This window comes from Polypterus senegalus, chromosome 1 (genome assembly GCF_016835505.1).
Source record: "Polypterus senegalus isolate Bchr_013 chromosome 1, ASM1683550v1, whole genome shotgun sequence".
NCBI classification, from domain to species: Eukaryota; Metazoa; Chordata; class Cladistia; order Polypteriformes; family Polypteridae; genus Polypterus; species Polypterus senegalus.
The window spans coordinates 43,560,127-43,586,148 of record NC_053154.1 but is presented as its reverse complement, the minus strand read 5'-3'; the positions used below and the strand labels follow the sequence as shown (position 1 = coordinate 43,586,148).

The 26,022-nt window shown below is 37.3% G+C and overlaps 1 protein-coding gene across 3 annotated transcripts in view; it reads right to left on the bottom strand.

Annotated features, from left to right (window-relative positions):
• trim66 (tripartite motif containing 66) overlaps nucleotides 1-26,022 on the bottom strand; it is a 138,883-nt gene that overhangs the window by 75,556 nt on the left and 37,305 nt on the right. Inside the window, exons 1-3 of one of the 3 annotated variants that reach the window (XM_039748401.1) lie at nucleotides 17,414-17,447; nucleotides 16,783-17,030; nucleotides 14,538-14,661 (exon numbers count right to left, since the gene is read on the bottom strand). In XM_039748401.1, coding sequence (XP_039604335.1) covers nucleotides 14,538-14,661; nucleotides 16,783-16,791 — 133 coding nt within the window. In that variant the 5' untranslated portion in view covers nucleotides 16,792-17,030; nucleotides 17,414-17,447. Of the gene's footprint in view, nucleotides 1-14,537; nucleotides 14,662-16,782; nucleotides 17,031-17,338; nucleotides 17,448-26,022 lie in introns of those variants that run through there. The other 2 variants (XM_039748393.1, XM_039748384.1) reach the window with 2 other exon arrangements.

Here is a 26,022-nt window from a genome sequence, read left to right as displayed (position 1 = left end):
TATGGAGTGCTCTTGAGCTGACCCTGCCCCAGAATAACGACAAGGAGGAGCAAGTTACACAAAAGACGTCTTTACAGAATAAAGGACATGAAGAAGAGGGTTAATAAAACAAGCAACAACGTGCAAAACAAACAAGCAGAAAACAAAATTCTGCTACTTCTCTGAGCCTACATGCTTAGGTTTCATTTGTAGTGAGCTTACCCACATTTACAGTAAGTATTATAAATAAACACAACTTCCTTTCTCTCAAAGTCTGCTCCTCTCACCTCTCCACACTATCTAGGGTCATCCACCTAGAACTCCTCCTGCAGTCCTGATCTCCAAACCCATTTAATGAGGCAGGCAAAAAATTATACAGCTGGCCTACTTGCTGGCACCTGTCAGATTGATAGATTGCTAAAAAAAACATTTTATCCCTCAATGTCTTTCACCCAGTTGTAACCTGTTGGTATTCTGTCAACAAAATGGCAGATAAACATTTTGAACAAAAAACGGGAGATGTGTGTGAAAAACAAAACTAAACTAAAAAAAAAAAGCGTGATAAAACTAAAGTCCAATATTAGAGACAATTATTGTGGTTGTGAGAATAAGAAAGTCAAAACAAAAAGTACATGCAAGAAAAAAGCACAATGAAAAAATTTGAAAAATTCAAAGCTTGGTATCCACACATTTAATAAACATTTGTAGTCATAGCAGTCCTTTTATTCTGTCTCGTCAATTACGATGGGTCCAGACCTCAGAGGCCACGCCCATAGCAACACTGGAAGCAGGCCTAACAACGGAAGTAAAATCTGGCAGCCTTTGAGAACCCAAAATCATGACACTTGGAGAATTCACTCCCAGGATACTTTGTACCATCCCCATCAGTGTTTCATCGTTGGCACTGTGACAAGACTTAAATGAAGGACGGTGTGATAGCTGCCACATTCAAGCATTTGCTTCTTAGTCTTTGCAATAGCCATTTATTAGAACTCTCCTTGTGCATCTAAGATTTAAAAAATTATTATTATGGCTTGTTTTTTTCTGCCTTTTGATTTTTGCTCATTTTTTGAAGCTTGAAGTTTTAGTTTAGTGATTCTGTCTTTTAATATTATTGGCCATTTTTGAGACAGTGTTTCAATTAGGCCTTTGAAAGTTTTTGCCATGCTGCTGTTTATTTATTTGCATTAATATTTTTGAAAATTCTTTTAGATTTTTTGGGCTTGATGTTCTAACAACTTTATTTACTATAGGCTTGTCCCAATCTGCAGTTATTAATAATTATTAGAGATCACTTTGCAGAGATCTGAGTTTACTTTGACATTAAAGGATAAGTGTTGGTATTTTTCAAGTCAAAGTTAGTTTTCACAATCATGATTTATATATAAGCATACTGTATATATATAAGAATCCAATTTATCTGAAGTAATTAAATCTTCATTGCAGGTAATGTTAATAATTAGGCAAGGCAGAGATATTTTTGTGTTATGATAACAAATATAGCGTTGTTGTTTAAGTCTGAATAATGGCAGATTAACATTAAATTAAACTCATTTATGGTCAGATATCAAGAAATCAGATTTCTTACAATCACTTGAGGCAATGACAGAGCAGCATACAAGATCAAGAGTGAGGCATCTGGGGTGAAATTAACAAATTGTTGTATACCGAAACTAGTAAGCCAAGACATAAAATCCTTTGTAAATGGGCAATTAATATTATTCAGATGAATGTTAAAATCACCCAGCAGAATGCCATTAGGAGAAGGTGCACACGACAAAGTCAATAAAGTAGAAAATTAAACTAAAAAATCATTACTAAATTTGGGTGGCCGGTATATATTAACCAGTATTATAGGTCTAAAACCATTCATTTCTATAGATACTGATTCAAAAGAAGCATTCAGCAGCAATGACAGAGGAGCCACTTTGAAGTTCTCATTATACAGTATCACAAGACTACCCCATTCCCCCCACCCTGGGAAGTTGAGGTTGCGTGATGTAAACAAAAAACAGGCGAGCGACACCGATTAAGTTGTGTAAAATCGTTAAGGTTGCTGCAAGGTCTCAACCAAACAAAAGAAATCAAATGTTAAATAGTCAGATAGTTAATCTGTTCTTTCTGGGCCTGGAGCTGGTTGACCTAGGTAGATCAGCTAGTACGCTGCAGTCAATTGTCCAACCCGAGTTCCTAAATGGGTGAGAGTTTACAGACTAGAACGAGCGTATTTCTTTGGTGTTGTTGTAGTTGAAGGTCCGACGAGATCCTCAGTGGATTTATTTAGGATGACAATGAGACTCAATGTTTTGGTGAAGCTGCAGTGGTGGTGGTGGCTCAGCTGCGCAAAGCTGCAGTTGGAGAAGTTCAGCTGCCATATATTGAAACAGCAAAGCTGCCAAATTCAGCAATTGAGTAAAACAATCCAGGCTAGAAGGATCAATGTCAGCAATCCATAAAGCCACATCATGACTCTGATACGTAGGCTGTAAGCCTGAGCAGAAACCCAGTCCCGAAAAAGAAGAACTAATCCAACAATCAGGTAAAGACTTGATAATCCAAGATTGAATTGATAAGTTTTAGTCAGTTTTCAATTCCACAGAAAAAAGAACAATAAGACAAATGATACAAATTATAACAGAGAGTGGCGTCAGTCACACACACCATCGTTCAATCAACCGTAATTTGTCATTTGAGACCATACTTTACACATACAGTTTTTGTAATTTTTCTTCTTTGATTGGTATGTTATGCTACTGGATGTTCACTTTCAATTTGATCTGATATGCTGATTTTTGCTTTGCAGAGAGTGATGGAACTGGAAGCGAGTGACACAGCATGTTTGTGTATGTGGATGAAGCAGCATTCAACTTAAACAAAGTCAGGTAACGTGGCTGGAACATAATAGGCCATCAAGTCACAGTGGATGTGCCAGGTAATCATGGTGTTAACATAACCATGTGTGCTGCAATATCAGAGGATGTTGTAATCCACCATGCTCCCCCCACTGGACCCTATAACACAGCTCTTCTCCTTGGTTTCTTAGGAGGGCTTTACAATGCTCAAATTCCTGAGAATGAGGCCCGCCAGCAGTGAGACCTGATATGACACAATATGTAGTTATTTGGGACAATGTCAATTTTCACCACTCCTGTCAGGGAATGGTTTACTGCCCATGAAGACATGTCAGTGGAGTTCTTACCACCCTTCCTCAACCCAATACTGGAATTCATCTCGGCCTGGAGGTGGCATGTATATGACCATTGGCCCCACAACTACTTTGTAGTTTTATCTCTACTGGGGGCAACTGATGCTGCTTGTGAAGACATTACTTTGGAAGCATGCCAATGGTGGATGCCACAATCAAGAAAGTTCTTTCCCCTCTGCCTTGGTAAATAAGACATCAGATGTGACATTGATGAAGTGTTGTGGCCAAAGAGAGAAGACAGGCTTGATGCTGAGATGGCTTGAAATTATACTTACATTGTATTGACAATACTGGACATCACTGTATGTTTTGTGATTTTTTTTTCTATTGTAAAAAAACAGATTTTGTTTCATGTCATCCTTTGAGATTTATTTTTGAATGTATACTGGATTTTTGTTGCATGTATCTGTGTATATTTTACATTGACAACAATGTAAATGCATTTTGGAGGGAGATTAACTGTTGGCCAAATTGTGTGTTGGCGTTTCAGTAATGCAGAACACACCTTAGATATTGAAAAACACTGTAATATATACCTGCGAAGAAATAAATTTGACTTGATTTATACCAAACTCTACTGATTCATACCAAAATCCTTTAGTGCTGATCATTGTAAAAGAAAACCCAACGTGATTGGATGTTGAATGACAAAAAAATGTGAAAACTTCCAAAGACTGGATACTTTTTGTAGGCACTGTAAACATGTACACAGCCAGATATGCTATAAGTAACGCTGTAGTGTGGTCCTGCAGTATATCTTTGAATTTCGTGAAGAAGGATGGGAGCTTAGGTACTTTGTTGATTGCACTTCTGCTTCTGTAAGTGTGGCAATCGGGAACTTGCATAATAGGTGTATGTTGATATACGTGTAGGTATTTCTTACAGATGGCAGCTAAAGTATGATTGAGCTATGTCCTATTGAAAAAGGTTGACAACACATCTATAAGACATTTCCAGGCAGTTGTTGCCTTTTTATGGGAAGCCTAATGTGTTACCTTCTACAGTATAAGAAAAAGAAACATGCAGAACTAATCATTTGCTTGGGTGATCATGATGATCTCCCATGCAGACTGTAGCAGTATTTCTGGATGCAACTACTTATTTTTTGTTAATATGATTTATTGTGTGGAAATACAGTTTTCTATTACCCATATATTGTACGTATTGCACAAGATAGAGGATGCACTGTATATTAAATGCTACAATTATTTTGACATCCTGCCTTGCGGTTCACCGACAAAAGCGCGATAGACATATGAACGGCGATAAAACCGCGACAGACAAATGAGCGCCGACAAACCCGCTAACTGGTTTTCGACAAATGCGCGCCGACAAAATCGCGAGAGAGGCCAAGAGAGTGTGACGCGTACGTGTGCATTATGTACACACTATGTGCTAGGTTATAACTGTTATAACTGCTGATGGCATGCCGCGAACAAATAACTCAGTCAAGGGTTGGCATAACGCGTCTTATACAAATATATTACCAGCAGTCAGGCAGCCAGCAAGTCTAAATATACGCTCAACTATAAAGACGTCTTGCTGCAATTCTTCCTACATATGCAGGGTGTGATCTTAAGGACTATCTCCGTGCCGTGCTGATGGCATGCCGCGACTCATAATATTGACTTCTAAAATAAACATTATTATATTTGCTTTAAACTAGTAATTCATATTTAATGAAACTTTCGCGATTTTGTCGGTGCAAATTTGTTGGTGCGAGTTTGTCGGCGCGATTTTGAGGCTGCGTTTTAATCGGCGTTATTTTGTCGGTGCTCATATGTCTATCGCGCAAATGTCGAGTCACACTGCCTTGAGGCTGCTGAAAAAAAAGCTAGATTTAGGAAGAGCCAGAACTGAATCAGAGTGGTCTCAAAATGGATAAAAATTCTGAGGGGTTTTATGGTGAGTAATTCTCAACCAGATTGAGATCTGGGGAATTTGGAGGCTAAGTCAATGCCCTGAACTCTTTGTCATGTTCCTCAAACCATTCCTGAAAAATTTCTTATAGTGTGGCAGTATACATTATCATGCTGAAAGGATACCGTTGCCATGAAGGCGTGTACATGGTCTGTAACAATGTTTAGGCAGGTGGTATATGCCAAAATAATATCCACATGAATGCCAAGACCCAAGGTTTCCTAGAACATCATAGAGTTTCACAGTGCTTCCGTCGGCTTGTCTTCTTCCCATAGTCATCCTTCTGCCACTCTTCCCCAGGTAAACAATGGTCACGCATCTAAAAAAATCTAGAATCATGAATCATTCATCAGACCAGATAACCTTCTTCCATTGCTCCATGGTCCAGTTCTGATGAAGACATGGCCATTATAAGCAATTTCAGTGGTGGGCAGATGTCAGCATGGGCACTCTAAACCAAGAGTTCCCAAAGTGGTCGATATCGACCCTCTGGGGTCGATTTGAACTTTCTAGGGGTCGATAGTTTCAATAAAAAAATTTGGGGGTCGACGACAGCAAAAATAGACCCCCTTACTACTGCTATTTGTTTGTTACTTCAAAATATCTATGATTAAAATAGATACCCAATTAAGAAGTAAAATAATAAAAAAAAAAACACTTTTTTGATAAAAACACATTACATACCAAAATTACGAACGAAAAGGTAAAATGTGTCATTAAAAGAGTCACACGTAAGAATGCATGAAAATACATGTAGCACAAACATGTCTGTGCATTGTCTTATCGAACGTATCAAAGCAAGTGCGGACATGAAAAACCGTTGCATGTCCGCAGTTGCTCGCGGTGGGACAAGACGACGGATATTCGATATTAGCAGAATCTATCAGTCTTGTACGGTCATGCTTTCATAAAACGCTATAAATTGGTTCGTTTGATGTGACATTTACTTATTTGTGATTTGAACTTTGAATATAATTATTTATTGAGGAGCAGTTTTACGAAAAAGAAAATCAGAGAACACAGTTTATTTATTCGAGTTTGAACAAAAAATCTTCTGTTTCAAGTAAGTACATACTTTTAGGGCCGGATTTTCCTATAGGCTAACCAGGCTTCAGCCTAGGGCCTCAAGATCAAGAGGGGCCTACATTCAAATTGTTAGCAATTTGAACAAACTTAAAAATGGGAGGTGAAAGGGCCTCATAAGTGGAATAGCCTAGGGCCTCTTTTCATCTAAATCCGGCCCTGCATACTTTATTGGTTTTTTTTTATCACAGGGGCTTTCGAAATTGTTTGCTAATAAAAGTTTTTATTTCTTCAGATAATAATATGACTGAACCAGAAAAGAAATGCAGACAGTACAGCTTGGACTATTTGTACTTATTTTGAATTTACATATTTATTTCACAAATGTCAAAAATGTAAAAAAACACTCTGCTTGTATTTTTTTGCTTTAATTTTGTTTCGATATTAAATGTTGCACAAGATAGCACCATATTCCGTAGTCCTTTTATGTTTTCAATTATTGATTACAAGTGATTAAAATGAAAAGTTTGATATCTAGTGAAATATTTAATATCGAGTACTGTACAAATTTATTAATTTGAGTAAGTAAAGTAAATGACTGGGGGTCGACGGTTTTAAAAGTTTTTGGTAAAGGGGTCTGCGGCCGAAAAAAATTTGGGAACTCTTGCTCTAAACAGTCTGCTCCTACACAACCTCATACACAGCAATCTGTGATTCAGTGTATGTTCTGACACCTTTCTCTTACAGCCAATATTACATTTTTCAGTTTTCAATTTGTGCTACAGTAGCTTTTCAGTGGGACCAGACCAGATGGGCTAGCCTTTGCCCCCCACACACATCATATGACCCTGTCGCTTGTTCACCAGTTGTCCTTCCTTGGACCACTTTTGGTAGTTACTAACCAGTACATACCAGGCCATTTTGGAGATGCTCTGACTCACTCATCTAGCCATCACAGCTTGGCCCTTGTCAAAGTTACTGAAATCCTTACGTTGCTTATTTTTCCTGCTTCCAACGGAGTGTTCACTTTCTTCATAATATATTCCACCCCATGACAGATGTCATTGAAACGAGATAATAAAAAGTTCGCTGATGACACTGCTATTGTGGGCTGCATCAGGAGTGGGCAGGAGGAGGAGTACAGAAAGTTAATCAAAGACTTTGTTAAATGGTGTGACTCAAACCACTTACACCTTAACACCAGCAAGACCAAGGAGCTGGTGGTGGATTTTAGGAGGCCCAGGCCCCTCATGGACCCTGTGATCATCAGAGGTGACTGTGTGCAGAGGGTGCAGACCTATAAATATCTGGGAGTGCAGCTGGATGACAAATTGGACTGGACTGCCAATACTGATGCTCTATGTAAGAAAGGTCAGAGCAGACTATACTTTCTGAGAAGGTTGGCATCCTTCAACATCTGCAGTAAGATGCTGCAGATGTTCTACCAGACGGTTGTGGCGAGTGCCCTCTTCTACGCGGTGGTGTGCTAGGGTGGCAGCATAAAGATGAAAGACGCCTCACGCCTGGACAAAGCGTGTTAAGAAGGCAGGCTCCATTGTAGGAGTAAAGTTGGACAGTTTAACATCTGTGGCAGAGCGACGGGCACTAAGCAAACTCCTGTCAATCATGAAGAATCCACTGCATCCACTTAACAGTGTCATCTCCAGACAGAGGAGTAGCTTCAGTGACAGACTTTTGTCACTGTCCTGCTCCACTGACAGACTGAGGAGATCGTTCCTCTCCCACACTTTGCGACTCTTCAATTCCACCCGGGGGAGTAAATGCGAACATTAATTTTACTTTAATTTTTTTTCATTTTTATTACTATTTAATTTAATATTGTTTCTTTGTATCAGTATACTGCTGCTGGATTATGTGAATTTCCCTTGGGATTAATAAAGTATCTATCTATCTATCTATCTATCTAATCAATGTTATTCGCTACACCTATCAGTGGTTTTACTGCTGAGGCTGATCGGTGTATAACATTGATTCTGAAGTCCAGTTGCTGTCTGGGCATTTTATTCCCACTTCTTGTGTCATCTTCGGCTTTTCACCAGGTTCCTTGACTTTCCACACACATCCCTGTGGTGTATCTGTATGCTCTTTGGTATTCTAGTGTCTCATTTACTGTTGTCTGCCCTCCCACAAATCCTGGACATGAATTAGTTGGTCCCAAAAAGTAAAAAAAGGATGTCATTTACTTATGGAAAATCAGATGCATTTTGATTCAGCTCAAAACGTACAATAAATCTTAATCATTTCATTTCTGTTAATGATTTTCTACCCTTAAATCTGTGGCTGTTTTAGGGTTTTATTTATCCTGTTTTACTGGCCTCACTTTTAATACCTTGTGGTAGTTTAATTAAAATTATAATAGTTTTTATGTATTTTAAAAAACATCAGGCCGCTTGGAAGAAACAACTTTGTACTTTCTCAGTTTCGAGAACAAAGCTGAAGAGAATTAAAAAAAAACCTTTCAACAGGATGTGGTTTTGCTGAAATAGATCATAGATTTGCCAGGTACTTCTATGCTGGAGTCTGTGGTAATAGTAACTTACAGCACTTCTGATCTTCAATTATTTGAATGTGTCTGTGTTGGCTAAAATAACTTTTAACTATTTTTAAGCAATAAGGTACTACTGTATCTGTTGGCTGAGTAAAGAACATCTCCAGTTGAAATACAAACAATTTGAACACAATTTAATTTCCAACTCTCCCTTCTTTTCTCCAACATCATACCCTTTTCACTTCAATCATCTCTCCCTTTGCTCTTTACTTTTTAGTTTTCAGTTGGTGAAAATAAGTTAATCTCACCATTTAAATTTGCTATGTAATACGCTGGGAATGTAAAAGTTAATGATGATAAAACATGCAACATGCATATTACTTAGAGGAATTTCAATCTTCAGATTTTTTATGAAACAGGGCAACCACCATTTAATTAGAACACTTCTGCTCAGATGGCGAATACTACAAATACAGTAGGCTGTACAGCAGAAGAAAAATGAGCTGGTTTCAGAATTCTAAAAATTCAGATAAAGAGCTACAACCTAATTTTTTTCGTGGGCCATGGCGATATTAGAAAAGGCTTAATTAAATATCTCAATACCCCCACCTCACAACTTACAGGACATACAGGATCTGCTGCTACTGTCTTGGTACCAGATATCACAAAACACCTTCAGACGTCTCCTGGAGTCCATACCTTGAGTGGGCTTTAATGTTGTAGCTAATCAGTGCATACAGTACATATTTTTGATGAAATAAATAAAGATAGGCAGCTGATTTTAAATTATGAAATATGTGGTGATTTCAGAAGCACAATAATTAATGTTGCCATTGATTAGTTGATTATTGGCTAGTATCTGTACAGGGTTAGAATTTTCTTTCCATATTTGTCTAGAAGTTGTGCTTATTGAGCTCATTTGTACATTTTGACCCAGTGTGATTGATTGTCATCTTCTTTTTGGGTTAATTCCACTGTGTGTCCTGGCATGGAGAAATGTCAAGGGTGCTTCAGGCGAGCAGAGGGGTACCCCAAGGATGAGTGCTGGAACCTCTCCTCTTCTTCCAATACACCTCATCAATAGGCTCAATCATCCTGTCCCATGGTTTCTCTTATCAGTGCTATGTTGATGATGATACACAGCTATACCAGTCGTTCCATCCAGAGGACCATACAGTATCAGCTAGAATCTCTGCATGTCTCACTAATATTGCAAATTGGAAGAAGGAACACCATCTCCAGGTCAATCTGACAAAAATGGGCCTTATTGTTATCCCAGCTCATCCATCTATTCAACACCCCATCTATGTTCAGTTTGGTTCATTATCACTTCCACCTGGCAAGTCAGTACGCAACCTTGGGGAGGTGATTTTATGACCAGCTGTCCTTCAAAGACCATGTTGCTACTATCTCTCAGTCTTGCGTATTCACTCTGTACAATATCCGCAAGATGAAAGCACAGAATATGTAGCACACCTCCTGGTCCAGGCTCTGGGCTTGTCATGGATAGACTACTGCAACTCTCTGCTGGTAGAAGCACTAGCATGTGTCGCCAAGCCACTGCAGATGATTCAAAATGCGGTAGCACATCTGGTGTTCAATCAGCCAAGGCAGGCACATGTCACTCCTCTCTTCAGATCACTACACTTCCTCTAGCAGCATGAATTAAGTTCAAATCCTTAATGCCTGCCTACAGAGTAGTCTATGGGTTTTCACTTATATACATGGAGACACTTGTGAGGTCCCTTGCTCCTTCTCAACCATTCACATCTGCTGTTGAAGGTTGTCTGGTGATGCCACTTCTGAGTAATATCAAATCTCAGCACAGACTCTTTTCATGTGAAGCTCCTGGCTGGTGGAATAAGCTCCCCACCTCCATTCAAAACATCGACTCCCTCGATGTATTTAAGAAGCGTTTGAAGACTCTCCTGTTTGGTGAATTGCTATCTAAATGATATTAGCTGTTAGGTTTTGTAAATATGGGAATTGTAACTAGCTTTTATTTTGTTTTGAGTTCTTGTGGTAATCAATGTTGTACCCTTTGTACCCAAGTGTCCTGTAACACTTGCTCCCAAAAAAGTCCCCAGACTGATATTACTCGATTATGTTGACCTCTTTAGTATGTCACTTTGGACAAAAGTGACTGCTAAGCAAGTAAATGTGAAAGTAAAATGTATATGAGTGTGGGTGTATGTGAGATTTACAGTAAATGTTTACCTTATTATTATTCAGATTAAAAAAGACTGAGACTTTGAAAGTGAAGTCTATCCTTGACCAGAACATGCTACAATTTGAAAACATACTACTAATAAAAAAATAATAACAAAAGGATAAAAATAAACATTTTCGTTGCACATAGACTTTCCTTGTAATATTTGACGTGTTTCCTGATCTCCCTTATAGAGATAAAAGGCAGCCCAGTAGAGCAAAAATGTCCAAGGCCAGTAGATGAGAAGCATAGCATAGATTAAAACAAGCAGTGATCAAATCCTAATGCATTAATCAGAAATCATGGTCAAAATTCACACAAGGTCCTAGTTCTCTAAAGAGATTTAACACCTTAGCTCGATAAACCCAGAGGTTTTGTTTCCAAAATCAAAAACTTGGATGCCAGCAAAAACGGCAGTGTGAAGTATTAAAAACAATATGGCTGCATCTATGCAAAACCATCCAAAATGGCAGCGCTTGCAATCAAAAACAACATGGTGGTGCGGTGATGTCATGAAATTAAATATAAAAAAATATTAATATGGAGAAAAATAAATATTAAGGGCAAATATGTGCAGAATTAAACTCAGAAAGGAAAAAATGACGAATCACAGCAGACCCCAGAGGCACCCACTGGGTTTTCAGGGATAACATGAACAAAACAGGTATAACAACTTAGAAAGAATGCAAGTTACTCAAAGGAAACACATTGTCATGAGTATTTTTGGAATTGTTAATGATACATAATTTTCTGTTAACTTATTATTTAAATTTTGATGGAGGAGCCATTTTGAGCTTATTGATTTTGGTTGTTCTTGTCTTGTTTACTGTTACCGTGACAACCATGTAATTGATGTGACCAAGCACGTGAATACATCACATTGCAACTATACTGTAAAACATGGTGGTACGATATTAGTGCTATCCTAATATTAAAATAAATACAAAGATTGTTACCACTGTGCTTTCTTAACCTTTACATTTTTAGATTTTTGACCTATTGCTTTTACACCTTGATTTTTAAGTTTACATTTTTTTATCTCCAGGTTTTGGGTTTGTATTGCCCTTCATCTGATCTGACTCTGTATTTGTCCTCTGAATAACAAGTCTGTTTTTTCAACTCAGGCACAATGCCTATGAACAATCCTAAGACCTATAACCTGGACTAAATATAAGACCCTAGACCCCCATCATCACGAACCTGTAATTTTTTTGGACTTGGTATTCTTGTTTGCCTTCTATTTTAATGGGGGTGGAGGGGGTGAATCTCTTACAAAAGGGATACCATGCAAAAGTCTTCATTGAGATACTGTACATTTATGGAAGAACAAATTTTGAAGTGGAAAAGATGGGCCAACTTGTAAATAATAGGACTTGTGTGATTAAGCATAGTATAGGTCCCGATGTATCATGGGCCCAATTTATTGGGTACATTCCTCAGGCAGAAGAATGAACTGGTAAATCAAGAAGAGATGACTTAAAACTATAAAGACACTTAAATGGGCATTTGTTGAGTGATACAATAAATTCAGTGAAAAGTAAAACTGATGTCCACTTGGCCTGAAATGATTCAATCAAATATCTCAGGAGTTTTTCTAGGTCTTGATTTGCCTGCCCTGTGTTTTCATTCCTCTCATGGTGATTACTGGAGGAGAGATTCACCTGAATGCCCAACCTGGCACCAAAGTATTGCCAAAACCTTGAAATGAGCTACAAATCGCAGTCTGAAACTATCAACTAGAAATTTCTCTAATAAAAATATCTTCCGGATTCATAGACGTAGGTAAGGAGCTAAAATGTGTCCTATTTTTGAAAGTTGTTAAGCTATGATAAAAATAGTAGTAAAACCGCGTAATGAAGTCCACGGTCTGATGTCACAAAAATATGTATAAAAAATACAAAAATGAAAAAAAATTTATATTTATAACAAAACAATTGTAGAATTATATTTAGGGGAAAAAAGTTAAGATTCACAACAAAAGGGGGTCTAATTCTGTTTTGTTAGGTTGTGTCTGTGTTTGATCCTGATGTTATTTTCTTTGTCGTATAAGTTTGACTTGTTTGAATGTAATGTTATTTCTTTCAATAAAATTAACAAAAACATTTACAACACATAGTAGAAGTAATATTTCAATGACTGGATAGTCATTTCATCTAAGACAAAGACTGGCATCCTATCATGGGTTTTTATTACTGGCTTGCATCCAGTGTTGCTGTGTTCCAGGACCTCTGAAATGGATTGGGAAGTTTAAAAAAAAACGATCAACAAATTAATTATTGGCTATTTTTAAAATTTCAGAATGCAGCTATCAACCGATTGTAAGGCTCAAAATTACTTTAACTGAGCACATTGCCAAGAGGAGATCTCAGATGCTGCCACTATCTTTCACTGTTATAACATTTTACTGCCAGCAGGAAAAAAAACACACACAAAAAAATAAAGTGAATGAAGAAAGAGGTTGGTGGCAGGATGGAGACTCAAACTGAAAGGTCTTTTTAGGCAGAAGATTGAAACTAGCAATTTTGTTTATTCCAATGCATGCTCTGTATGACAGACGGAAACCTAGGGAAGCCCTTACTGGGGTCTTCTAGACAAGACACAGACATCCTAGAAGAAATACTCTTTAGTTTTGCAGGAAAGGGAGCTCTGAAAATAGGTGCAGTGTAGTAGTGTATGTAAAACAGAAAAATGTTTCAGTTAAATCACCATTGATTATTGATTTTAGTGAGAATAGAGTTATTAACACACAAGAATTTAATCAAATCTATATTTTATAGTTATACATAATATGAATAAAATGTTTGTAATAGGAGAACATACAGGGTGACACAGAAACACGGGAACTTTTGAATGCGTAGTGGCAGCCATGTACAGTTGGCAGCACTGCAGAGCAGGGACCTGGAGCTTTAAACAATCTCACTATTTATTAATTTAGTAATCAATTGCAAGGCAATCAATGGCAGCTGTGCGAGAATTGTTCGGTAACTGTGTCATCTCAAGATTTGGTGACATTCCCTGGCCCTCAAGATCACCGGATTTGTCCGTTTGTGATTTTTTCTTGTGGAGCTACCTTAAGAGTCGGGTCTACACGACTCGGCCAAAGACACTGAATGAACTGAAACAAAGAATTCAAGATGAAATTCGTGGTACCCCAGCTGAGATGTTGCAGCGATCAATGGGGAACATCAACAGCAGATTGGAAGAATGCATACGTACAGGAGGATGCCATCTACAGGACGTAATTTTCAGACATTGATAATTTGGATTACTGTCTCTTAAAAGGCAAGTTGTAGTGGTTCAATTGCTGTCAATAAAATTTTGTTGTTGGATTTCTTCTATTTTTATTGGTTTTTTAAAAAGTTACAGTTTTTCTGTGTCACCCTGTATATATATACGAATTAGTCATGAAACAGAAGACATTACAATTGATACATATGCTAACTGCCATTAAAAGTTAAAATCATTGTTGTACTAAATTCAAACTGAAAAACAAGGTTTATTGCAGTTTGCCATTGGCTCAGGATTCTCATAAATACATATTATCTTCAATTGTGAATAATTCCACCATTTCTTAAGGTCAGAATTTGATTAGTGCCACAACTTTAACTGTCATAAGCTAAAATGTGACTTTCCAAATTAAAGACTCTTCATGCACCACATTTCTTGAAAGCAAACACTTTAAATGAACTGACCTTTCTGAGGCTGTAGCCTTTCTTGCTCGTGTTTGTGTAAGACAGAACACTGAAAGCAGAGCTTTTTATTGCAGTAAGTGCAGAGGCAGAGGGACGGCCTGCATTCTTCACAGTCAGTACAGTTCTGAAAGAAGGAATAGCCGGAATCAGAAGACTCATAAAGACAAAGCTGAGCTCACATTACAAAAACAGGTTTATCCTTGAGGTTACTGAATGATTCTCCTTCATTAAACGCTTCGTTCTTTTGGATTCAAAAGATTTCAAGGCATTGCATTAAACTACAGATAATGACCAATTGATTTCTAAAACTGTGATTCTGAAATGTAAAATCTCTGAAAGTGATAACATTGCATCTCAAGTAGTTATTAAATATTTTTCACTTATTAATTATGATAAAATAACAGTGTAGGATTTTTATTGCACCAAAAAGTTTACAAGAAAGACAGATCGTGCAAAAAAAAAACCAAAAATAACTACATATTCAGAAAGATAAAATTGCATTGACAATAAACTACAATGTGGGAAAACTGAAAGAATTATTGAGCAACCTGATTCATAAATATCTAACATTTTAATAATGCAATCAGTTCTTCATAGTGTTTTTGACCAGTTTATCCACAATTTAACATAATATGCATATCTCTGAGGTATGGAAACTCATTCGGACATAACAGAAAGTGCAGATTCCATATAGACAGTACAGCACAATCACAATCAACGGTGTCTCTTTATTATCCTTCATTCATGCGATAGCTCACTGCTCATCTATTCGTCCATCCATCCCTCCAACCATCCATCTTTCTACCAAATTTAGAACATCTTCTAGTCAAGGGTTGTGCTAAGCAGGAGTCTAGCCTAGATGCAAGGCAGGAGTAAAACACATTCACTCCCATCTGGTGTCTTTAAATTAAATTAAATTAATAAAATAAATGACATTCAATTGAAGGAGCTTGCATGTTCTCCCTGTGTCTGTGCAGGTTTCTTCTGGGTGCTCCGCTTTCCTCCCACAGCCCAAAGACATGCAGGTTGGTGCATTGGCGATCCTAAATTGTCCCTAGCGTGTGCTTGGTGTGTGTGTGTGCCCTGTGGTGACCTGTCACCCTGCCCAGGTTTTGTTCCTGCCTTGCACCCTGTGTTGGCTGGGATTGGCTCCAGCAGACCCCCGTGACCCTGTGTTAGGATATAGCGGGTTGGAAAATGACTGACTAACAGGCATTCAATTGTATTAAGGTAAATTAATAATTAATTAAAATAAATTAATCTGACACATGCATCTTTTAAATGCAGAAGGAAAACAAGAGTGTCCAGCAAAAAAAACAATGCAGACACAGGGACAACATGAAAACTCCACACAGACAGTGTGACCTGGCAGGGAATCAAACCCACCCTCCTGAAGTTGTGAGACAGCAACAGTAACAAAACGCATCACCTTGTCATTCACTCTGTTAATCTATTGCTTTTTAATTTGAATACTTTTATTGCATATATATACATATATAAATATGCAAAAAAATTATATATATATATATAAACAGTACTCTCCAAGGTATTTTGTTCTGCATTATTTTGGCATGCCATTCATCCAGTTCTCAAACTTCCTTTCTCCATCAAAAGATTACAGGCAGCAGAAGGTACCCCAGCAGCACAGGCACATCCAAGGACAACAACAAGAACCACAACATTTATTTATTTATATAGCACACTTTCATACAAAAAATGGAGCTCAAAGTGCTTAACCATGATCAGTTTTGCAGTCCATCACACAGTGTGTCCACACCCACACACACACACACACACACCGCACAGAGAAGCAAACTAGAGCTGCTATACAAATATTTGGGACGTGGTAGGAAACCAAAACACCCCAAGAAAAGCCAAGATGATACGAGTAGAACATTTGAAATCTGCCCAGACGGTGACCTTGCAAGTGGTTCCCCGGGGCTGTGAGCTATTATTGCTAATTACTGCCCCATCATACTACTTCTCCAAAATATTATTAATGTGCATTAATTTAATATGTTGATTAAACTCACTTCACATATCACTCTTGGTAAAGAAATAAATCAAATATTTAAACAAGAAAAAAAATCATCAGGTACATATGCTATAGTTCATTTCTTTACAAATCTACCAAACAAATACAATATTAAGACATTTAGAAACAAAATAGCTGATTGTCAAATGGGATTTCATCTGGAATACACAGTACATTTACATCAGCCTTTAAAGTACCTGTCACACTCACCGTGTTCATGTTAGATTATGTGCTTGAGCGTTTTAAGAAGACAGTGCTTGGGTCTTATCCAGGGATGAAAGTCTGGTTGCAGGAAAGGCAAGATATGAAACTTGGTAAAAACCAAAGTAAGAAAGTCAAGTTTATCTGCAGCAGGAAGTGAAAAAACCACTCATGAACGTTAGGGGGGGTCTGAATGGCTTGTTATTCCGATGTCATCTCTGCATCTGAGCTCTCTGGTGCAATTTTCAGTTAGCCATCTGTTTGTCAGAATATGAAAGAATTGTTAAAAGCACAGTAAAAGTAACAACTAGACACCTACACTTTAAAGACTTTTCTTTGAAAGCCATGCAGTAGAGGAAAGCAAACCATAAGACTTTAAAAGCTGAAGGCACTATGTTTTTGTACTCTTTGATAAAGCACTTGCTTATGCAAAATAATTCAGATAGCCCCACTTTAAAATAATCCATGCCGGGGACAGAAAGAGAACAAGGTGTAAACACAGAAAACACATATAAATTATCTTTGTGGCAATAAAGACTAAGACAAATAAATTAGCTTTGCTTACAAAGGCACTAAAGTCTCCTGTTACTCCACTCCCTGCCATTCATGATTCCTTTCAGCCATATTCTTTCATACTTACCTGCCAGCTCCCGGCTCCTGCAGGTTGGTACTACAGCCTTTTTAATGTACTGCCTTATTTGGTTACATGTTGCCCACATTCAACTCCAAACACTGTGGGCAGCCATACAATACTGCCACCTGGTGGTGTTAGTGGTCACTGCAACTATTCCAAAAATGTATTTAACAGATTAATTCTACATAAATCCGTTTAACTTTCTAGTCCATCCTCAAGCTGACAAAACTTTATTGCATCCAGAGTCTGAGTATCTCTTTAGTGCCAGATGCAATCCATGGCTCCGGCTTGTGTGACAATGGTCACTTACTAATATAGAGTTACTTATCCTACTTTACTAAGACCCTAGTTCTGAGAATCTGTATGATACAGCTTCTGCTTTTTAGAGGTGACATCTCGTCCACAGTACACTTTATATGATTGAAAGTATGGAAGATAGCATTGGTCAGCAATAACCTCCCACAAAGCTAACATTATCCTGATGTTCATAGATGACACCGCAGTGATTGGTCACATCACTGGTGGGGATGAGGCGGCCTACTGGAGGGAGGTGGACAGTCTGGCGTCATGGTGCGAGGACAACAACCTCAACCTCAACACAGACAAGACAAAGGAGATGATAGTGGACATGAGGAAGGAGAGGTGACCTTACCGGAAACTGTTCATCCAAGGGCTTGAAGTGGAGAGAGTGAGCAGCATTAAATACCTGGGTGTCTACATCAGTGAGGACCTCACTTGGACACTTAACACCACACATCTGGTCAAGAGGGCCCAGCAGCGGCTGTACTTTCTGAAGAGGCTGAGGAAGTTTGGTATGTCGACTAAGATCCTCGGCAGCTTTTACAGCTGCATTGAGAGCATCTTGACCAGCTGCATCAGCGTGTGGTATGGCAACACTACTGCTATGGACCGCAAATACCTGCAGAGAGTGGTAAAGACTGCTGAGATCATCACCGGGACCCCACTGCTCTCTCTGCAGAGCATCTACAACTGCAGAGTCCAAAGTAGAACTTCCTCGATCCTCAGGGACCCCACCTCCAACACAAACTGTTCACACTTCTACCCTCAGGCAGGAGGTATAGAAAATGAAATGCAGGACTTCCAGTCTAAAGAACTCTTTCTTTCCATAGGCCATTAGACTCGTAAATAACTGACTGGAGTTTATAACCATGGGCCACCTCATTCTATCTACCTCAAACAACTAGTTGACTTGTCCATCACACACCTACCTGCACATTTACACTTTATACTTCTATTCTGTTTTTATACTTTATGCTGCCTGTTACTTATTATCTATCTCTTTATACATTGGTTTTGTCATTTGGCGTGGACAGCAAAGAAAGAATGTCATTGTACTGTACAGGGAAATGTGTTTCCTTACTGTGAACAAGACTTTAAAGTTGAACTTGAACTTAACTTTATCCCAAGGTTTATGATGGTGTTCTAAGCATACTTCATAATTCAGATATGAAGTTAGATTTTGTTTCTGTCAGGTTTAGTTTTCTTGTGACATCACCTTCATATTTATCATTTAGTACTAGTTTACTTAGGGTAAAAATATTAATAACTAAATATATTTTTTTCAAATAATAATTACTAAAGAATTTTCATTAAGAATATAATACTATTTAGATACTCTTGTTCATTAACTCCTCAAAATCAGAAATATTAGTAGAATATCCATGGAGATTTAAAGATGACTGCAATTTTGCTTGGCATGCCATTTGGTTAAACTAAATCCTATTTTTTTTGTGGGAGTGGGACTATAGGTACAAGATCAACCGCTGTGTACTGAAAGAATTGCCACATTTGTGCCAAGAAAGAAAATTGTGATAAACAGCCTACTTGTTGACTCTAAAAAAATGTATCTGCCTCCTCTGCATATCAAACTAGTGCTTAAGAAGAACTTAAGAAAAAGCACAAATGGATTTGTGTACTTGAGAAATAAATTTCAATGGATGCCAAGATTAAACAACGCATTTTTGCATGCATTCTCAGATCAAAGAAGTGTTAAAAGATGGGAGATCTGAAGAAGAGTGTAATGATGTTGAGAAAGCTGCTTGACAGAGCTGGAAAAGTTTCTGAACAAGCTTTTTGGAAAATCATAAGGCTGAAATTCGAAATAGTGAGAGGCCTTCTCAGGTGCAAATAATTGGGTATAATATGTCATTACAAAATCAATTCTTGGACTTTTTCCATGCAAACCTTAATGCAGTCAGTGATGAACATGGCAGGTGATTCCATCAGGACATTTCCAACATGGAAAAACATTTCCATGGCCAGTGGAATCCTAGTATACTGAATGACTACTGTTGGACTCTTAGAAGAGATGTTCCTTGACGTGAAGTACTGCAGAAAATCAAACATGGCTAAATTTTAAATTATATGTTTTTTACTTTAATAAATATACAAATATACAACATTTTAAAGTTTAAGTTGCGAGTCACTCAAAAAATGTACATGATAGAGAAATTCCAAAAACACATTTGGATTCAGCACACAAAATATTATAAGAGTAAGGTATTTTGGTCCTTAGAATAAACAATATTTTGTTGACTAGTGATCTACTTGTGAAAAAGAAATAAATATATATAGTGTACTGGTTATAAAGGTATCTCCACCAAGAAATATCATTGTTAGTTGCATGAGGTTATCAATTACAAGGACAAAACCTTTGCCACTTTGCTGAATAATCCAAGACTAACAAACTGGTTCTCCAACAAGTAACGACAGGGGTCCCAAGAACAAAATGAAATATGAAAAAAAATGACAGGCAACCTAATGAATTCAAAACTTGACTAACCTTCAGGATATGCATGGATTCAAGGCCCCACTAATACATTTTATGGTCTGAGCACTCAACAATCCAACTCTCCAGAGTCAAAGGACTGGAGGAACAAAATCAAAGAGATGGAAACCAGCAATGTTCAGCAATTCGATACCTGTTCCTAGTGGAACTTATCTGAGCTAAGGGTCCTTAAGCTCTTAAGCTGCCACAAAACAACATGAACTGAGAGCATCCTGACTGGAAACGCCAAGCAAGGTGAAGATGAATTAACAGTTCTGAAACAAAGAGGGAGTTCCTAATGCCCTTCAGACATGCCAAAGTTGTCACAATATTAAAATAAAGGAAGTAACTTTGAATTTAGAAATTACGTAGGCATTGTCCTGATGGTCATCATTGGCGTAATCACTGCCAGAATCCTACTGAATCATTTCCTTATTCTGCATGGGAAATTTCTCCCAGTATCACAATGTGATTTCAAACTTTCAAAAGATACAACCAACATTAATTTCACAGCTCATCAACACCTGGACAAATGCCAGGAATAACGCCAACTTCTCAAAGTGATCTGTGTTACTCTACATAAAATGCCTGAGACAGATAGTTTCAAGCCATCTTTGAACTTCTTCATGATGATAACTTGACAGGCATGCCCAGCATTAGGTCCACGGTTTGAATGTCGGGTTTTATTTGATATACTGCGTGCAAGCAGTGCATTGGATTTCTGATTCACGTTTGCTCATTCAGTAACATTACAAAGAAAGATAAATAACTGATAAAGTATATACATTGAGTAAATATAAGAATTGCAATGGTGTGAAAAGTATGCACATTTAAAGACACTTGAAATTACAATACAAGGTAAAATCCATATAAAATATAGATCTATGGTATTAAAATTAAACAACTAACACAACAAATTTATATAAAAATATAACATAATAGACAGGATATCATTTCTGATAAAAAAAAATATCTAGTTCAAAAAAGGTGAAATGTACATTTTTTAAATAACAAATTGGAATCCAAAGATCAAATACTAAGGGACAGCATTCCTTAGCTGAAGGAGCAGGTTGAGAAAAACCTTGATGTCCTTGGAGAGGATGTGGACTAATGGTACAACAAAAGAGACCACACAAAGAGGAGTGCTGTGAACAGGACAGCACGTAAATAAGGAGTGGTTTATAAATGAGCAGAAAAATCTTATAGTATAGAGACATACAAGAATGAAGTACTGCTTTTTTACTAAGGTGATAAAAGTCAATATAACATGTAATATCAACCTGGGACTGAAAGTCTCTTAATTTAAGAGTGTAGAGGAATCAAAGTGCCATTGATGTCAATGTTAACATGGCCAAATTTTGAAAGGTTGGCTTTTGAGCCTATGAGGAAAATCACAGAGGTGTCACCCTAAACCCTTGAGAAGATGATGTGTCAGCCAGATTTTAATATTACTGAGGGACCTAACCACAGAGGGGAAAGGTAAAATATTACAGAATGTTGCAGAAAGATAAAGCTGAGTGCATTGAACATAACAATGAAACTGAATAACAAGGTGATGCATAATTGATGCAAGAGGAACAAGGAAAGTAATAAAAAAAAAACAAGAGGCCAGATACTGATTCCTGTGGTATACCTGCAATGATTCATCCGAACAAATTGTTAGATGGGACTAAAATCACGAGTAAGCAGTGCCAATTATAGTCAGGGAGGACAGGTATTCCAATACTCATGTGTGAGGAATAGTAACATATGAGGATGCTTAGGATTCTAGAATAAGAAGCCCAAAGCAATGACTCGTTCCAAAGCTGGTTCAAGTGCAATGTTTAGAACACAAACTGGATTAAAACAGACTAAAATTATTTATTAGCAATCAGGTAGTTCTGTAGTTGGGAGTAACATGTTCTAAAATTTTGGCAAGATAGGAAAATTTGGAGACCGGAAGATAAGTGCTTTTATCATTTTAATGACTACTAGTATTTTTATAACAGATCAAGATCTACACCTGAAGAAATGGAAACGTTAATAATAGCAGTGAAGAGACATGAATACATTTAAGACAGTGGAAACGGAGTCAAGTTGACATGTAAATTAATTAGATTTATGAAATGACCAAAAATCTTATTGTTAATTCAATAGTTCAGTGCAAACCAGTGACTTTTATACAGAATAGGAGTGATGTTATTATGAGCCCTATGAACCTTTATTAACTGGAGAAAAATTAGAAAGGTAGATTGTGATATGAGAAACAGTTTTCATCCAGGATTTAAATGAAGGAGACGGGTTAAATGTTTTTTTCAAGAGAACAGGAAACCTCTGAATTAATAGCAAAAAAAAACATTTATAGAGAGACTTTGGAAGGTTGTTGGCTGTTGAAAATAAGAGTTTTTGGATTTCCCTGACCACTACTATTGATAGTGGATTATTAATTACATATTGTAGATAATAATACTTCCTTATACTTAAAGGAATACTGAACCCAAAAATTATCATTTTTAATGTGTTACCTGGGCGATATGATTTGTAGTGATGACCAAAACATATTTTTAATCTCATGTTTTCATAGAGAATGTCATAGCAGAGGTCAGTACACAAAGAAATCCATAACCATAGTTTACACTAAACTCAAAGCTGGTAAACAAAGCTGGGTTACAACCAGATTCTAGTTCTATATGTGCAAAGCATTGAATTATTCAACTTAAATTATTCAACTTAATGAGACCAATTAATTGCAACAAACACGGAATGCTGCTGCCAAAATCTTAACTAGGTAAAGAAAATCCGAGCACATCTCCCCAGTTTTGATGTCACTGCATTGGTAACCCGTGCTATTTAGAATTGACTTTAAAATACTGCTTATGGTTTACAAAGCCTTAATTAATCTCGCTCCATCCTATATTTCAGAATGCCTCTCACCTTACACTCCAAACCGTAACCTTAGATCTTCAAATGAGTGTCTGCTCAGAATTCCAAGAGCTAAACTTAAAAGAAGAGGTGAGGCAGCCTTCTGCTGTTATGCACCTAAAATCTGGAATAGCTTACTGATAGAAATTTGTCAGACTAATACGGTGGAGCACTGGCTTGGCATGGCTTTCTCATAGCTTCATTTTAGTGTACTGCTGATATTCTATATATGCATTTAATTATCTTTTTTTTCATGGCTCCAAAATCCGTACTAATCCCTAATTTCTCTGCTGTTCTTTTTCCAATTTTCTATATTGGCAGTCTGTGCCACCACTACCTGATCAGAGCACTGTGCAGTCCTTACACTGATGGATTGAAGGCCAGAGGTCCACATGACCATCATCATCTAATTCTTCCATGTGAAGCCTGAAAACCATGAGGGCTGACTGAGGTCATTTATGTTAGGTAGAATGTCTAGAGGGGGCTGGGTGGTCTCATGGACTTGGAAACCCTGCAGATTTTTTTTTTCCTACAGCCGTCTGGAGTTTTTTTTTATTTTTTTCTGTCCTCCCTGGCCATCGGACCTTACTTTATTCCTTGTTAATTAGTATTGCCTAATTTTATTTTTATATTTTTTTCTTTTTCCTTTCTTAATCTTGTAAAGAACTTTGAACTACATCATTTGTATGAAAACATGCTATATAAACAATTGTTGTTGTTGCTGTTGTTAAAATATTTTATCTGTCACATTTATTTTGTTTAAAATCGTCCAAAATGTATCTAGGCCAAGATTCAACCTGTGAACATTGCAATCTAGCTCTAGCCTCACTGGGCCACATATTTTGGGTGTGTACCAAATTAACATCATTTTGGACAAAAATCTTTGAATGTCTATCAAACAGCCTTGGTGTCACAATTACTCCTAACCCATTAACAGATGTGTTTGGTGTACTCCCAGATGGGCTTAAAGTAGAGAAGGACAAACAAATTGCAATTGCTTTTACCTCACTACTAGCATGCCCAACTGGAAGAATCCAAACCCACCACCTTTAAGTCAGTGGACAACTGATATCCTGTAACATTGGAAAATGGAAAAAGTGAAATTCTCACTCAGAGGATCTGTTCAAAACTATTTTTAATACATGGCAGGGTCTAATCAATAACATTTTACAATAATCTATATCGGGAAAAAGGATACTCTTCCTTTGTTCCTTGCTGCTTCAAACATTTGCTTTGTTGGCTGGCTCTCCTCACTTTTTTTCTTTTGGGTGGGAGTTGAATTTTGGTTTTGTTAAGTTTTGATTTGATTGTATGGATTGTTTTTTGCTTTTAATTAAAATTATTAAAAATAAAAAAGAACTAGATTCTGAAATGAAAATATAGTTTTAAAAAAATTAAAGACTCTTGCAAAGTCTTCTCTTTATTTTTACAAAGTTCAGATGTGTCTAAAACAGAGAGATAATCTTATATAAGGTGGCTGTTATGACATCTTACATCATACAATGTCAGTCAGTATCAAAGCAATCAAGCATTCCAAAATGGTAGTGATGATGAAAAATAGTTGCACAAAGTGGTTTAAAAAACAAAGTATTATTTGCTCAACAAGGTTTCTGAAGGTTGTTACAGAAGTCCACTGTTCTGCTTTATAAAAAAATAAGAGAGAAAAGAAAAATTTTGCAACCAGGACTAGTAGATGACAGAGAAAAATCCAATTCTTGAAGAGGAAGAAGGAGAAGCAAGGGTCAATTCCAGAAGAAACTAATGAGTACTTTATCACCAAGGGCCTCGTATATAACGGCTAGAAATGTGTGTATGCACAAAAAAATTTTGATGCATAAAAATGTGCGTAAGCAAAGTTCTACACACTTTCCCTTTATAAATCTCAGTCAACGTGAATTTTAACACATATGCACGAGCCTACAACACCACTCCAACTTTTCCCAGAATTTCACCTATTTGATATGCAAATCAATATAAATAGCCCTTTCTGTACATTGTTTTATTAAAAGACAATGGCAAAAGCATGTGTTAAAAAGTAGAATTTCAGCGAATGCAAAATGGAGGTCCTGCTCAGTGAAATGGAGGCAAAGAAAAACGCATTATTTGGTGGCTTAAGCTGTGGTATAAGCAACAAAAGGAAATTGATGGAGTGGCAAAGTGTGACGGAGGCACTCAAAAGTTCAAGTTCAGAAAGTTGCACAGTGCCCGAAATAAAAAAGAAGTGGTTAGATATCAAAGTTCATGTGAAAAGGTGATTCGCAGTCTGCTGTCTGAGTGTCAACACTACAGAAGCAGGCAGTGGAATTCTAGGGCTCATACCGTTTCAGCAATAAGCTGCTGCAATTATTAGAGGATAGCTCTTGGAAATCTAAATCAACTTAGAAGCCAGTCATCAACATTGGACAAGAAATCAATATGATCTCTAAATACACGCTCTCTTCCAATTCTTCTATTTGCAATGTCTTCTAACAATGCTAAAGCAGCCAGTGTAGCTAGAATAATTTGGCCATTCGGTGCATCATTATATTGTTACAGATTGATTGATAAAATCCGTATCATGGATACAAATCTAAAATTGAAATCACACAGAAACAGTAGCACTGCTCTGACACGGGATGCTGCCCATTTACAAAACCGAGCAGAAGCATGCTTACGTATTGTCTGAGGCTGCCGTGAAAATGTGCACAGCTTAACAGCAAGTTTAGTCTTTATACATCTTGATGCAAGCTTGGAAATAGGTCTACGCAACATCTTATGATATTAAAACACATTCGAGCCAGCATTGGAAATTGGAGAATCCACTTTCATAGTAAACCTCCCAACCCAAAATAATGCAAACAAGGCAATTTTATTTTTAAATTGAGTTTACTATCAAATAAAGCATAAGTGGTAGGAAGATCACATTAAGGATAAAATATAAGAGTGT